This window comes from Taudactylus pleione, unplaced genomic scaffold (genome assembly GCF_031769625.1).
Source record: "Taudactylus pleione unplaced genomic scaffold, aTauple2 ptg000427l, whole genome shotgun sequence".
Taxonomy (NCBI): Eukaryota; Metazoa; Chordata; class Amphibia; order Anura; family Myobatrachidae; genus Taudactylus; species Taudactylus pleione.
The window spans coordinates 135,918-149,792 of record NW_028284829.1 but is presented as its reverse complement, the minus strand read 5'-3'; the positions used below and the strand labels follow the sequence as shown (position 1 = coordinate 149,792).

Sequence of the window (13,875 nt, the reverse complement as noted above, 5' to 3'; positions counted from 1 at the left end):
GAACAAGGAGTAAGAACTTAATGCGGCTGCACAGAAATTGCTACAACAAGTAGGGATCGGAACAACTGCGGGCAGTGACCTTAGATAATAGATTGCGAACCGGAAGTAGACGGGTGACGCACTTCTGGTCTACATACGCGATGTTAAGGATGACAATTAGAAAGAGAATTTTTGTCCAATATTACCTTTTAATGATATGGAACAATAGAGGATATGAATATCCGTCCCTATGAGTTCTAAGAGGCGCTATGACTTATAAAGAAGGATATTAATAAACAGATGGAGCCAGTTACCCTTTGACACGGAAGTAATCTGACGGATTGGGAAATAAGGCAAACTTTGGGGATCCTGGTCACACAGCCTTGAGGAAGAGAGTGCAGCTCTCGAAACGCGTTGGCTTCTGGTGGCAGGATCATCTGACCTGTGAGACACACTAAAGAAAACCCCCTGACGAGGAGTGGGTGCGAGGTTATCCGGAATCCTCCACCTTTAAAATCTACGGGCCCTCAGATAGTGGGACTTCTGGTAATTCTATATTGAATATCATAAAAGGATATCATACATGCATACCATTCTTTCATAAACTTGGCATGCAAGTTATTGAATCACATACCCTGTCTGTCTCGGAAGACACACCATTCATTTTATCTTATTTTAAAATGAATTTGGAATAAATTTGTTTGTACAATATTGCACTGTGTGTATATATTTTTATGTTTTTCGTATCAACGGAGATATCATCTATTGACATTTGTTTGCAAGATCTACATACCTAACTACATTTGGGAAGTATTGTATATATATCTTCTATATTATAGCACCATGCGCACATATAGTCGTCACAACCTATGTTATTTGATATTATTCAGTATCTAAGGGTGGTACTGCGGTGACAACCTATCTGCAGCAATATAGTGTTAGGCACCTGTATCTACTACTCTATATCTATATCATAGTATATTCTGGCGGTGCTTACGTTCCGCTCTGGCATGGGGACCGCCATCTTGCTTTCAGCCATGTGACCTAGTGGCCAATCCTGGCGTGTCACATGCTCACTCTCTGACCAGTCACGGTTTAGCACTTCGTATTTAGGGGAGTACAGAGCTCCCTTGCATTTCCAGTGCAACGTGTTTCTCAGCGCTAGCTGAGAGAGAGTTCCTGAGCTTGTCCATCTGCCTGTTGGATCTTTGCCTAAGCCTGCTTTACCTTACATTTCTTCTGGACATTATTCACCTCAGCCTGCAATTCACCTCAGCCTCACCATACCTGCATACTGGACTGTTCCTGCCTGTCACTACCTGGACATTCTCCCATTTGCTTCACTACAGTTCCCAAGTGCACTTCAGTGCTATACCTGGACTTTTTCTTTTGCCATTTCCATGTCTACTAAACCACTCATTAAAACTTCCACATTTTCATTTAAATTTGCTTCTGTGTCTGCTCCTATCACCACCCCGGGTCCACAACAAAACCAGAACCTCACAGTCCCTTCCTACAGATAAAGGGGTTCATTGCGAAGTTAAACGCACACCTGTTGCAGAGCCTATCTTGTGGGCTTTCACACTGCACGTGCTCTATTACTGTGTGCACACAACTCTGGGTGGTGCACAGCCGGACTCTTTTCAGTCACATCTCCACTGAGGAAGAGCAGCTGGAATGGGCTGTAACGTGGCGTTCTTACACAGGAAAAGATCAGCCATATCGAGTCAATGCAACTGACAGTTATGCAGAGATGGACATAACCGTATATACGGCTGTTTGGAGGTGTATCATTCACACCTAATATAGGGTAGGTGCAATATTGCACGGATGACAGCTAGCAGCAAACCAGTCGCACATATATGGTCAATGTATTTTGGGAAACCGCTGCATAAGGCTGAATACAGGCATTGTCTTCTGTACATGCTTCTTTGGAACAACATACAAACAATATACTTCCATCGCTGCATCCGCCCCACTATGAGGAGCTCTGCAGGTGCAGGATAAGGCAATGACTGTCTGATGCCAGGGGCAGGGTGGGGTAAGATAGGGATTCATTTAATATTATTATTTAAGTTTAACTGAGGCTGCCATGGGAACCCCAAATTTCAGCTACTAGTAATTTTTCCTAGTAATGGGGTGAGTTACGATTTTTCATGCCCTCTTTTGTAGAATGAAACAGCCCTACACCCTAACCCTGGAATTGGCTTCTATGAATAGGTGGCCAAAAATCATTCAGGGGTAGTCTTCATTCTAGCACCCTGCACCTGTTAAAACCCATGCAGTTCCTCCATCCTGCCTTGGGTGTCACTCTCTGCTCTGGTGCTTCTAGCACACTCAGCTGATGCAACAAACTGCTGAAATACAGCAGCTTATGTGCTAGAAGCACCAGAACAGAGAGCAACACCCCAGGCAGGATGGAGGAACTGCACGGGTTTAACAAGTGTTGGGTGCTAGAGTGAAGACTACAAGGGCACTAAAAACAGTGTACAGTAATTGTCCCATCTTGTGGCCACAGCAATTGTTCTACCAACCACAGGCAATAGCACCCTACAACTGTAATACAGGTATGGATGGGAAACCTACTGTTATTATTCACCATACTGTAACTCTTGATGGAACAGCCACTAACCTTGCTGAGACAAAGTGTTCAAATGCAGACATGGAGGATTAGTCTATATCAATGCCATAAATATGGGTATCCTTTTGCCTTATGAGCTGGATTGTTGATTGATCATTGATGTTAATAAACGTAATGTACCTGAACATGTTACACCACTGTCCTCCTCGTGCCTACAGCTGAGCCAACCGTGCAGGCTGAATGGACAGTCCCAAAGAGCAGTTTCATTCCCGCTACATCTTATATCGTCCATCCAGATCATCCCAGTTCCTGTCCCATAATACGCATCGGTTGTGGCGTTAAGAGCATAACCACAGTTTAGCTGTCTGCAAATCACATCAGCATCTGCTTCATCCCATAGGTCATCACAGACTGTGCCCCACTCTCTCTTGAACTGGACCTCCACTCTGCCAGCACAGCGACCAGGGGCATTTACCAAGCGTAGGCATTTGCGCTCTGCATTAGGAGACACAACAAGGACGTTTTAGCATAACTGATATTTTGGAGTATATTTACAAAGGTCGATTTTAACAGATTTCAAATAGATCTAAATCGATGTTGTATTTCTGGGGCTAAATCACACATTTACTAACACTTAAAGAAACAAAACTTGTCTGTTAGTAAATGTGTGATTTAGCCCCAGAAATACAACTTCGATTTAGATCTATTTGAAATTGATTAAAATTGATTGAAATTGACCTTTAGTAAATATACACCATTATATCCAATAATTACACTGTACATATAAACAAAAGTGTTTTACTTGGTCACTGATTTATTATTTTTTTTAAATCATTTATTAGAATTGTCAGATATAAACGGCAAAACAATTCAGTTTCACAATAAGTACATTATCTAATAACAATATATGAAGTCATATAGAAAAAAAATAATCCTGTGACATAATAAAAATTCTTCGACTGAATTGAAATAGCTAACATCTTAATTATTCAGAAAAAACATTGAGAAAATATGGTAGTACAAAAGATATAATTAGAAGTTATCTGAGGTAAAGGAGGAGGATAGAAAGTGGAGAGGAGGAGGGGGGATTATAAGCGAGCCGGGGCCATATAATATAGAATAACAAATTGAAACATCAGGAGCAGAAGTAGAGGTCATGGTTCACGTAAGACTGGGAAGAGTAACCTCTTGGGAGGAGTACCAAGGAGACCATACTGAGTGAAATGTATGCACTGTATTATTCAATAAGCTAGTAGTATACTCCATTTTAGATACAAACCAAATTCTGTTTAAAAGTTCTGGTTGAGTTGATGTGTACATTTTTTTTCAATTATGTGCCAATTGGTATTTGGCTGCACAAGATATATGAAGAACTAGTTTGTTAGTGTCATTAGAAGCCTGAGCAACCGGGGCACAGAGTAGAAGGTTGGCGGGGGGGAGAGAGAAAGGTAGGCAACAGCAGACGATATAAGGGAGCGAACCATATTCCAGAATGGGATAATTTTTGGGCAGAACCACCAGACATGAAAGAATGTGCCAACGTGACGACATTGCCTCCAGCACAGGTTGGAAGTGTTGGGAAACATATGATGGAGGCGTTCTGGGACTAAATACCATCTAGTGAACACCTTATATGAATTTTCTCGGATTGCCACACTAATGGAACATTTGGAGATAGTAAAACGTATTGCTTCCCAGGTGTCTTCACCTAATGGGTGTCCTAAATCTGCCTCCCATGCAAGTTCGTGTGTTGAGAGTAAAGGGGGATTCCTGTGTTAAAACGGAGTGGTAAAGAAAGGATATAGTACCCTTGTCAGTAGGTCGGTGTATACAATATCTTTCTAAAGGAGAAGGGTTTCGAGGTGAAAGAGTAGAAAATAAGGAGGTGACAAAGTGGCGGACTTGCAAATATTGGTAGTGTAATGAGTTAGGAATACCATGTTTTTCCTGGATTTCACTAAATGACAGCAGGGCGAATTGTCCTATAATGTGACGGAGGCGGGTAATACCTGCCCTGGACCAGGCAGATGCCATGGTAGGTGAAAGGCCTGGTGGGAAGGAAGGATTGGTCCATATGGGGGTCTGAGGAGACGGGTATGTGGAGAGAGAGAGTTTTTTATTAAGATTATCCCATACTGAAAGTGTTAAAGCTACCGTTGGTATGGAAAGGGCGGCACGAGGTCTGTGTTTGCAACGTAACCAAGGTAAGTCCAAACCCACTAAAGCATTTTCAAGGTCACTCAGCATTTAGTAAAACTAGGAGCATGCCAAGCTACCATCTGACTCAACGGACAAGCTTTATAGTACCATAGGAGCAGATGTAAACCTAGACCTCCGTCTGACGAACGTCTAACCAAGATATCCCGGCGTACACGAGATCTTTTATAATTCCATATAAATTTACAATATAGAGATTGGAGCTGGTTGAGGACTCGGGTTGGTATAGCCACAGGCAATGTCTAAAACAAATATAACAATTTTGGTAGAACATTCATCTTTATTGCATTGATACGCCCAATCCATGAGATAAAATAGGTCTTCCATTGCAGAATATCCTGCTCAATTGACTTAAACAAGGGAGGGTAATTAGCTTTATACAGGCGATCATATGTTTCGGTAATATTGACCCCAAGATATCGCAAACAATCTGTTCTCCAATGGAAATGAAAATTCAATTGCAACAGTCATTTCAGACTACCCGGGAGATGAATAGGGAGAGCTTCAGATTTAGTTTGATTGATTTTGTAGCCCGAAAGATCTCCATATAGGGACAATTTGCGGAATAAGTTCGGGAGAGAGGTGAGTGGTCTAGTCAAGGTAAGAAGGATATCATCGGCGAATAAAGAGAGTATATTGAGAGTCTCCAATGGTCACACCAAAAATATCAGGGTTAGCCCGTATTGTCCTAGCCAGCGGTTCTATAATTAACGCAAAAATAAGGTGCGATAAAGGGCATCCTTGTCGGGTGCCGTTAGTTATAGAGAAAGGTTCTGAGAGTACTCCTCCAGCAAGAACAGAGGAAGTTGGGTTAAAATAAAGGGATTTAATGGCTTGTAAAAATTTACCCCTAAGACCAAAAGCAGTAAGCGTGTACATCATAAATGACCAGGATACCCTATCAAAGGCTTTCTCCGCATCCAGAGCAAGCACAAGAGAGGGAAGTTGATGATTATTTCTATAGTGAATAATGTTCACTGTACGTCTAGTATTATTGAGTGCTTGCCTGGACGGAACAAAGCCTACCTAGTCTGGATGGATAAGGTTGGGGTTGAGCCTGTTTGCAAGGATCTTAGCGAAAATTTTTAAATCTGCGTTAAGTAATGAGATAGGTCGATAATTAGAGGTGATGAGAGGATCCTTATCTGGTTTGGGAATGACCGTGATGGTTGCTCTGGTGGTAGAGGGGAGAAAAGTTTCACCATTCAAAATCTGGTTGAACATCTCAGTAAATTGTGGGATTAGAGAGGATTGGAAAGGTTTTTAAATAGGATATTGGGAATCCATCAGGACCGGGCGCTTTAGATGATTTTTGTGTTTTCAGGGCATTACAAGTTTCCTCTTCAGTAATGGGAAGTCCAAGTGTTCCTGCCATTTGTGGGTCAATACTGGGAAGACCACAAGAGGTCAAGTAATCTACAATTCGAGGATCGACATTATGGTCTGGATTGACTGAATCTGAGAGGTTGTATAATTGGCTATAATAGGTATTAAAAATAGTATTTATGGCAACTGGATCGTATTGAGAGTCCCCATTCTCATCTTTAAGGGCTTGAATGGCAGATTTGGCTTTCTGGGATTTTAATCTGTTGGCTAGTAGAGTGTCTGCCTTATTATTTTTTTCATAGAAATGCTGATTAAGCCAGCGGAGGGATTTCTTGTTTTTTTCAGACAGAAGGGCATTAAGTTCATTTTTAGCTGCTGTGAATTTTTTAAAGAGAAGAGGTGAAGGATTGCTTTTGTGGGAAGCTTCTAAACGTTGAACTTCCTCAGTCATATGAGCTAATTGAAGTTTATTCCTCTTATTTCTAAACGAAGCATAGCTAATTATGTATCCGCGTATAACTGATTTATGAGCTTCCCAAACTAAAGGTGAACAGGGGGAATTTGCTTTATTAATGGTAAAATAATCAGCCAAAGTGGATCTAATTTTATCTTGGAATTGTGGTATCTTCAGAAGCGTTTCATTTAAATGCCATGAATGTTTAGACGTAGGTGTTTCTAGGAGATTAAAAGCAGTTGTGAGAATTGAATGGTCCGACCATGTATTGGGTAGAATAGAAGAATCAATTAAATGTCCTGAAAGTTGGGTACAACAAAGAAACAGATCAATTCTGGAATAGGTTTGATGAGGGATGGAGAAAAAAAGTGTAATCACGAGAGGAGGGGTTAAATGCAAAGAGTCACGATTCTCGTAGGTGTTTATTAAGAGATTTAGTGAGTTGGTGTGCTTGGGGGCGATTTGGAGAGTGCGATTTATCTAGGTCTGGATTGAGGACAGCATTAAAATCCCCACCCACTATAAGATAACCCTTCCTTCGTTTATTTAGGGCTGAAAAGAATTAGTTGAAGAAGGAAATTTGGCCTGTGTTGGGGGCATAGATATTAGCTATCATCAAATCTAAAGTGTCCCAGTTTACCAGTCTCAATAATGAACCTGCCATCGGAGTCAGTAAAGACAGAGCTATGAACAAATGGAAGTTTGTTGTTAATCAGTATTGCTACACCATTATGTTTAGTCAGACTAGAAGAGTAAAACACAGTTGAGAAATGCTTAGATTGAAGAGACGGGTGAGATGAGGCACGAAAGTGTGTCTCCTGTAGGAGTACAATTCCAGCTGTAAGACCGCGAATAAACCGAAATAGCAATGAGCCCTTCTGGGGTGTATTGAGGCCCTTGACATTCATGGAAACGAAGGTCAGAGGCATTTTTTTTAGGGAATTCGTCTTAACAGAAACCACTCCGTACTTTCAAACACCCTCCAGATGTTGGTCTGGGTTTGGGCAGGTAAACAATCAATAAATGTCTCCCATTTCTTAGAGAAGGATAGTACCCCCTTTTCGATATTGAATATGGCCATTAGGCGCTCACAATATATTACCTCTAGCATTGCATTTTTCCACTCACTTAGTGTGGGTGCATTTCGTGAGATCCAATGTCTGAGGATTAGTTGTTTGGCCACCGTCACCATGACTACCAGCATGGGTTTCAAGGGACCTAAAGTAGAGGCCGTCTCCCACTCAGTGAACTCAGCAAAAAGAAGGGCATCAGCATTCTTGGGTAATTTAAGTCTAAATGAGGAGTTTAAATAGTGTAACAATTTGTTCCAGAATCTGCTGATCTTTCTACAATGCCATAGATTATGAGACAGGGAGGCACTTGAAATATTAAATTTCACACAATTTCCGGTTAGAGGCTATAAAATGCTGTCTTTGAGCAGGGGATATATATGTGCGATTCAATATCCTAAGATGCACCTCCTGCAATTTTGCTGATTTTAAACTAGGCATAACACTCTCCAGACTTGTCAGGACTAAATCAAAGTCAGATATCTCGAGTATTTCTGATATCCATGTCTAGAAGATTTTGGACCAAACTTCTAGATTTAGTTCTATCAAATGGGAATATAAATCACGTATTCTAAACTTGATTAGCCTACATCTGGTGCAAAACCGCTGATGAGTCTGAATTCCACAGAGGTTTATCTAATGATTGGATATAATGACGCGTCTGTAAGTACATAAAAAATTCCTTTCTAGGAACACCATATTTAGTTTGAAATTCTGCAAGAGAGAGAGTATTGCCACCTGGGTCAAATAGGTCTTTAATAGACATGATACCGCTTTGTCTCCAGTGTCTGTAGGAAGAATTAGTAAGGGAAGGGGAAATTGATGGATTTCCCCACAACGGTATGTAAGGTGAAGAGTACGGCACATTTTTTAAATGTTTATTAACCACTATCCATGCATTGTAAGTGTCCCAAAAAAGAATGTTAGAGCACATAACTGTGGGTATTTTTGTCTTTGGGGGATGTAATAAAGCCACTGATTAATATGGGTAGAATAGAGCCTCTTCTAATTCACTGTTGGTATAGTGATTAGTATGCAACAGCCAGTCTGCAATATAGCGAAACAGCGCCGACTTTGCAAATGCTGCAATGTGAGGGACGCCAAGTCCTCCCTTCGCTTTTGGTAGGTATGTACAATTACGGGCCATTCTAGGTTTTTGGTAGTGTCAAATTAATTTGAAAAATAATTGTGTGTATTGAAGGGTATCTTTTCTTGTTAGGGTAATAGGCAATGTTTGTAATAGATACGCAAGTTTCGGGAATATTATGTTCTTAATCACTGCTACTCGGCCAAGAAGGGAGAGTTTGAGATCTTTCCAGTTCTTAAGTTGTGTCTATAATTTAGACAATAGTTGAAAGAAGTTGAAATTATACAGTGAAGTTAATTTAGCCGGTATTTGAATACCTAAATATTTAAATTTCTGGGGCTCAACCTTAAATAGAGAAGTTACATGTCTGTAGGAAGGTGAAGATGAGATCTTATTTAATGGGAGAAGAGCCGATTTGTCTACATTAATATGGTATCCCGCAAAAGAGCTAAATGCTGATATTGTATTTAAAATTGCTGGTATAGATTTTTGGGGATTTGAGATGAAAAGCATCATATCGTCCGCAAACAATGAGAGCTTACATTCTTGACTTCTAACTGTTATACCCGTAAAGCTTGGATTTTGTTGCAAGGCTATTGCCAGGGGTTCCAGAGCAATGGCAAAAGAAGTGGACAGGGGGCATCCCTGTCTCATTCCCCTTTCCACACAGAAAGGTGGGGATAGATATTTATTAGTGAGGATTTGAGTAGTGGGTGAAATGTATAAATTAATTAGGAGCTGAATAAATGGTGTGGGTGCGGCAAAGCGATGTAATGATACAAACAGATGATCCCAGGTTATCAGGTCGAAAGCTTTTTCAGCATGTAATGATAAAAGAAACCCGGGACCATCCGCTTCGCATTCTCGTAGATGTTGTATGGCAGCCAATACCTTTCTGATGTTTGTAACTGAACTTCGTCCCATTATAAACCCAGTTTGATCAGGGTGTACAACAGATGGAAGGATCACTTTAAGTCTTTCTGCCAATATCTTAGTAAACAGTTTATAATCTGTATTGAGCAGGGAAATGGATCTATAAGAAGAGAATCTCTACCTGGTTTCGGGATAACCTTTATAATAGCCGAATTGAAATAAAGAGGGATAGATTCCCCAGTCAAAATTGAATCAAATACATTTGTTAATGTTTCTACTATACGATGGCGTAAAATCTTAAAAAATTCCCTGCTAAACCCGTCTGGTCCTGGGGCTTTTAGGGGTTTCAAAACTGTTATAGCGCATTCTAATTCACTTTTAGTGATCTTACTTGTAATACTTTCTGCTTGTGTTGTCGAAATCTGCGGCAAAGTGATATTGTCCCAAAAAGCCTGCTTTTGTTGTGTCTCTATAGGTTCTTGGGAGTATAAATTCTGATAAAAATTAAAGAAAATGTCTGCTATTTTCTCCCCTTTGAAATGGGTGTGAGATTGTTCATCCTTGAGTGCGGCAACATTAGTATGGGATCTATCACCCTGTAGCATATTAGAGAGGAGTCGACTAGATTTATTACCATATTGAAGAAATTAATTTTACCCGATTGAACATATTTATTGTCAATTTGTGTGAGGACCTGATCAAAGTGCATCTTACTTTCAGTATATCTTGTTTTATTAACTAGAGTAGGGTTTGCGTTCAAGGATTGGATTGCATCACTTAAAGAGGTCTGGGCTAACCTATACACCTCGTCCTGCTCCCTTCTGAATTTCTTCATAATGGATATAATGTCGCCCCTTATTACAGCTTTAGCTGTCTGCCAGAACAAACATGGATTTCCCATGTGAGTTTGATTAGTAGATTCGTAATTAACCAACGCTGATTCGAGCATGGATTGGAATTTAAGTGAAGAAGCTAGCTTAGCTAGGAAACACCAGTGTGAGCAGAATCCTAGAAGGAATTTACCCTGTAGATCTACCCAAACAGGGGCGTGATCTGAAATAGATATTGGTTCAATAATTGTATTGAGTACCATAGGGGACAGTGAATCAGAAAGAAAGAAATAATCCAATCTGGAAAATGTATCATGTGTGGTGGAATAACAGGTATATTCTAGGTCAATAGGGTGTCTTACTCTCCATGTATCCATTAGTCGTAGTTGAGTAGCCATGTAATTCAATCCAAATTTAGGTGGTTTAATAGAAGCTTTAGAAAGGAGGAAGCAACCAGGTTGAAGTCTCCGCCCAAAATAATTTGTGTATCAGCATAGGGGAGTAGCTTGTTTACAATAGTAATAATAAATGATTTATCATATGAATTGGGACCATAAACATTACAAAAACAATAACGGGTACCATCCACTGTAATATCTATAATAACATAACGACCCTGTTGGTCGACATCTGTAGTATGTATAGAAAATGAAATACCCTGACGAATTAGTATTGCAACCGGACGCGCCTTAGAGGTGTAGGAGGATGAGGCTAGGACCTTATGAAGTAGCATATTAAGTTTATCATGTTCAGGTGGGGTTAAATGGGTTTCCTGAAGAAAGGTTATATCTGCCTTTAATTTATTAAGATAAGTAAAGATACGCCTTAGTTTTATTGGTGAGTGTATATGCCTAACGTTCCATGTGCATAGTCTAAAATGAGAAGTCATGGTGTATAAACAGTAACAGATGAATCATTGCAGAATTAAACCAATAATATCCAAAACTTATCATTATCAGCATCAGAGGGATAAATCGTACATAGTAGAAGTTAATATCGTATGTGACATGGGTGTCTAACACACTGCATATTATCAAACAACTTCGTAGAAATGTAATTAGAGACTCTATATACTGCCAATTCTGTCCAATTATTAAAGAAAAAAAAGAAAAATTAGAGAAATAATAATAAACAAATACACTTAAATACATCAGTAAAAGAGGTATCATAGTATCAAGTGTAATGAGTATGACCACAACCATAATAAAGATTACGGGTTAAATTTGAAATAACTAGCATAGAACATATCATATAACATGAAATAAAAATGCAATTAATATGTCAATTTGGACTGGGACGATAGGCCTAGCAATATCAAAGTAAGCGGCTCATCATCAGGATCATTCCTGCTTCAAAATATTCCAACTATCGTAATGGGACAATAATATTCAACATATCGTACGACATACTGAGCAATCATCACCATCACAATACAATTTTTTAGTTAGAAATATGGAGCAAACCATATACTTATGTCAGGCGTGACGGGAGAGTTGTCTTAATATCAGCCATTTTGGTCCATCTGGGAGTGTGTAGATGCTTGTTCTTCTTCCTGTAAATAGGCTTGGGCATCCGCCGGATGTGTAAAATCTTTAGGGCCTTGGGACGTGAAGATACGGAGTCTAGCTGGATACTGCAAAGTGAATCGAACTCCTGTCTTAATCAATTGAGTACAAACAGGGGACATATTCCTACGTGCCCTGGAGACCTCTGCTGAGTAATCCTGAAAAAGAAAGATACGTTGTCCGTCCCATTGAAGCGGCCCCTTTTGACGTGCAGCAGACCAAATTAGTTCTTTATGTTGAAAGTTCAAACATTTAAATATCACAGCTCTAGGACTTGCATTATTGGAATCTCTGTAAGGGCCCAAGCAATGAGCACATACTATTTCTAAATTTTGGAGCTCAGTTGAAATGTCAAGCAACTCCGGGAGGCTGGACAATAGGAATTTAAGAAGATAAGGACCTTTAATAGATTCCTTAAGTCCCAAAAGTCTCAGATTGTTGCGTCGAGATCTGTTCTCTAGATCATCGACCTTAGAAAGTAGATGTTGTTGGTTGGTTGGTTGTCATTATTGACACCTGTTGCTTTAATTCCGAAAGATCGTGGAAGTTGGCTCCAATTCTATTTCTATCTCCAATAACTCATGAGAAACTGAGGCCACTTGCGATTTAAGGTCAGCGATGGCTCCCATGTATTTATCTGCTTGCTTTTGAAGTAGAGGCTCCACAGTCTCCCTTATAGCTCTAACTACTTCAGCGTATGATAATGGAGTAGGTGGAAGTCCCGCAATAGCATTAGTCTCTGATATAGAAGTCGCCGACATGGGTTGAGAATCATCAATGGCCTCTGTATTCTGGTCAGATCGCTTATTATTGCCCCTGACCCTTGGCCCCTTGGGGGTAGATGGTGGAGCCATGAATTTATCCATGTACAAAAATAAGATTGTTGAGAATATTTGGATAGCTATAGTAGTTCGTATAATTTAGGAAAAGGTTGTGGTCATAGATTGTTAAAAATGTCACATATTAATGAAATTTTAATTAAATATTTCACGAAACAGTAAGAGCACCACCTTGTGGTAGACACCACTTCTGCAGAGGTTTTATAGAGAGATATAACTGTGACAAGCTGCAATGTATAATAAGGGAATATCAATATATATATATATATATATATATATATATATATATATATGAAAGAGAAAAAAAAAAAAACTATCTATTGTATATATCAAGGAGTAGCACCAGCTGTATTCCTGCAGAACAGTGGTGTGAGCAGCTCTTGTGGAAGGGGTGGTGTTATAAAATGGCGTCCACCTCTGTAGCAGCTTGTCCTCTCAGGGTTAGAGAGTGATTTCTAAAGCTGATGGGGCTCCTTACTATATGATGGCTCGGGGACCCGTCCAGCGGTGTCCCCGTGTGTTCCGGAGGGTAGCCGCCCGTTCAGTGTTGGAGCGCACTGTGTGGGTTCAGGAGAGGCTGCCAACATGAGTGTGGTGTCTGTGCAGACTGTTAGGCCCCGGCCGCTAAGCTCGTCGTGAGCGGGAGTAAGTAGCGGCTCCAGCCGTCAAACACTTGCCAGGGGGCGGAGAGCTGTTTCGTGCAGCAGGACAGGTCCGGGCAGTCAGTAGAGCGCAGCACAGAGTCTCCGTATCAGCCGGGGAATTACGGAGCTCCAGTCTCATGCTGCCATCTTCTCTGGCATCCAAGCCACGCCCTCCAGGTCAGAGGCATCTTAATGGATTTAAAGAGCAAGGCTAAATATGGGGGGTAGAAAAGAATGTAGGATCCCGACTCGCTTAAAGGTTGGGGGAAGAGAAGAAAAGGTGAGGTAAGAAAAAGAAAAGCCAATAGGAGGTCCAGGTGTGGAATCCCCGAGTCCAGCGGAGGATAACACACACTGAAATTAGGACTTTAGAGTCCAGAGAGGCTTAACTCCTATAACCTCTAGGAAAT

At 40.5% G+C, this 13,875-nt stretch overlaps 1 protein-coding gene across 1 annotated transcript in view; it reads right to left on the bottom strand.

The window, feature by feature from the left end:
- LOC148506097 (uncharacterized) overlaps positions 1–13,875 on the bottom strand; it is a 205,770-nt gene that overhangs the window by 116,158 nt on the left and 75,737 nt on the right. Inside the window, 1 exon segment of the mRNA XM_088447270.1 lies at positions 2,741–3,055. Within this exon segment, the coding sequence (XP_088303396.1) occupies positions 2,741–3,055 (315 nt within the window).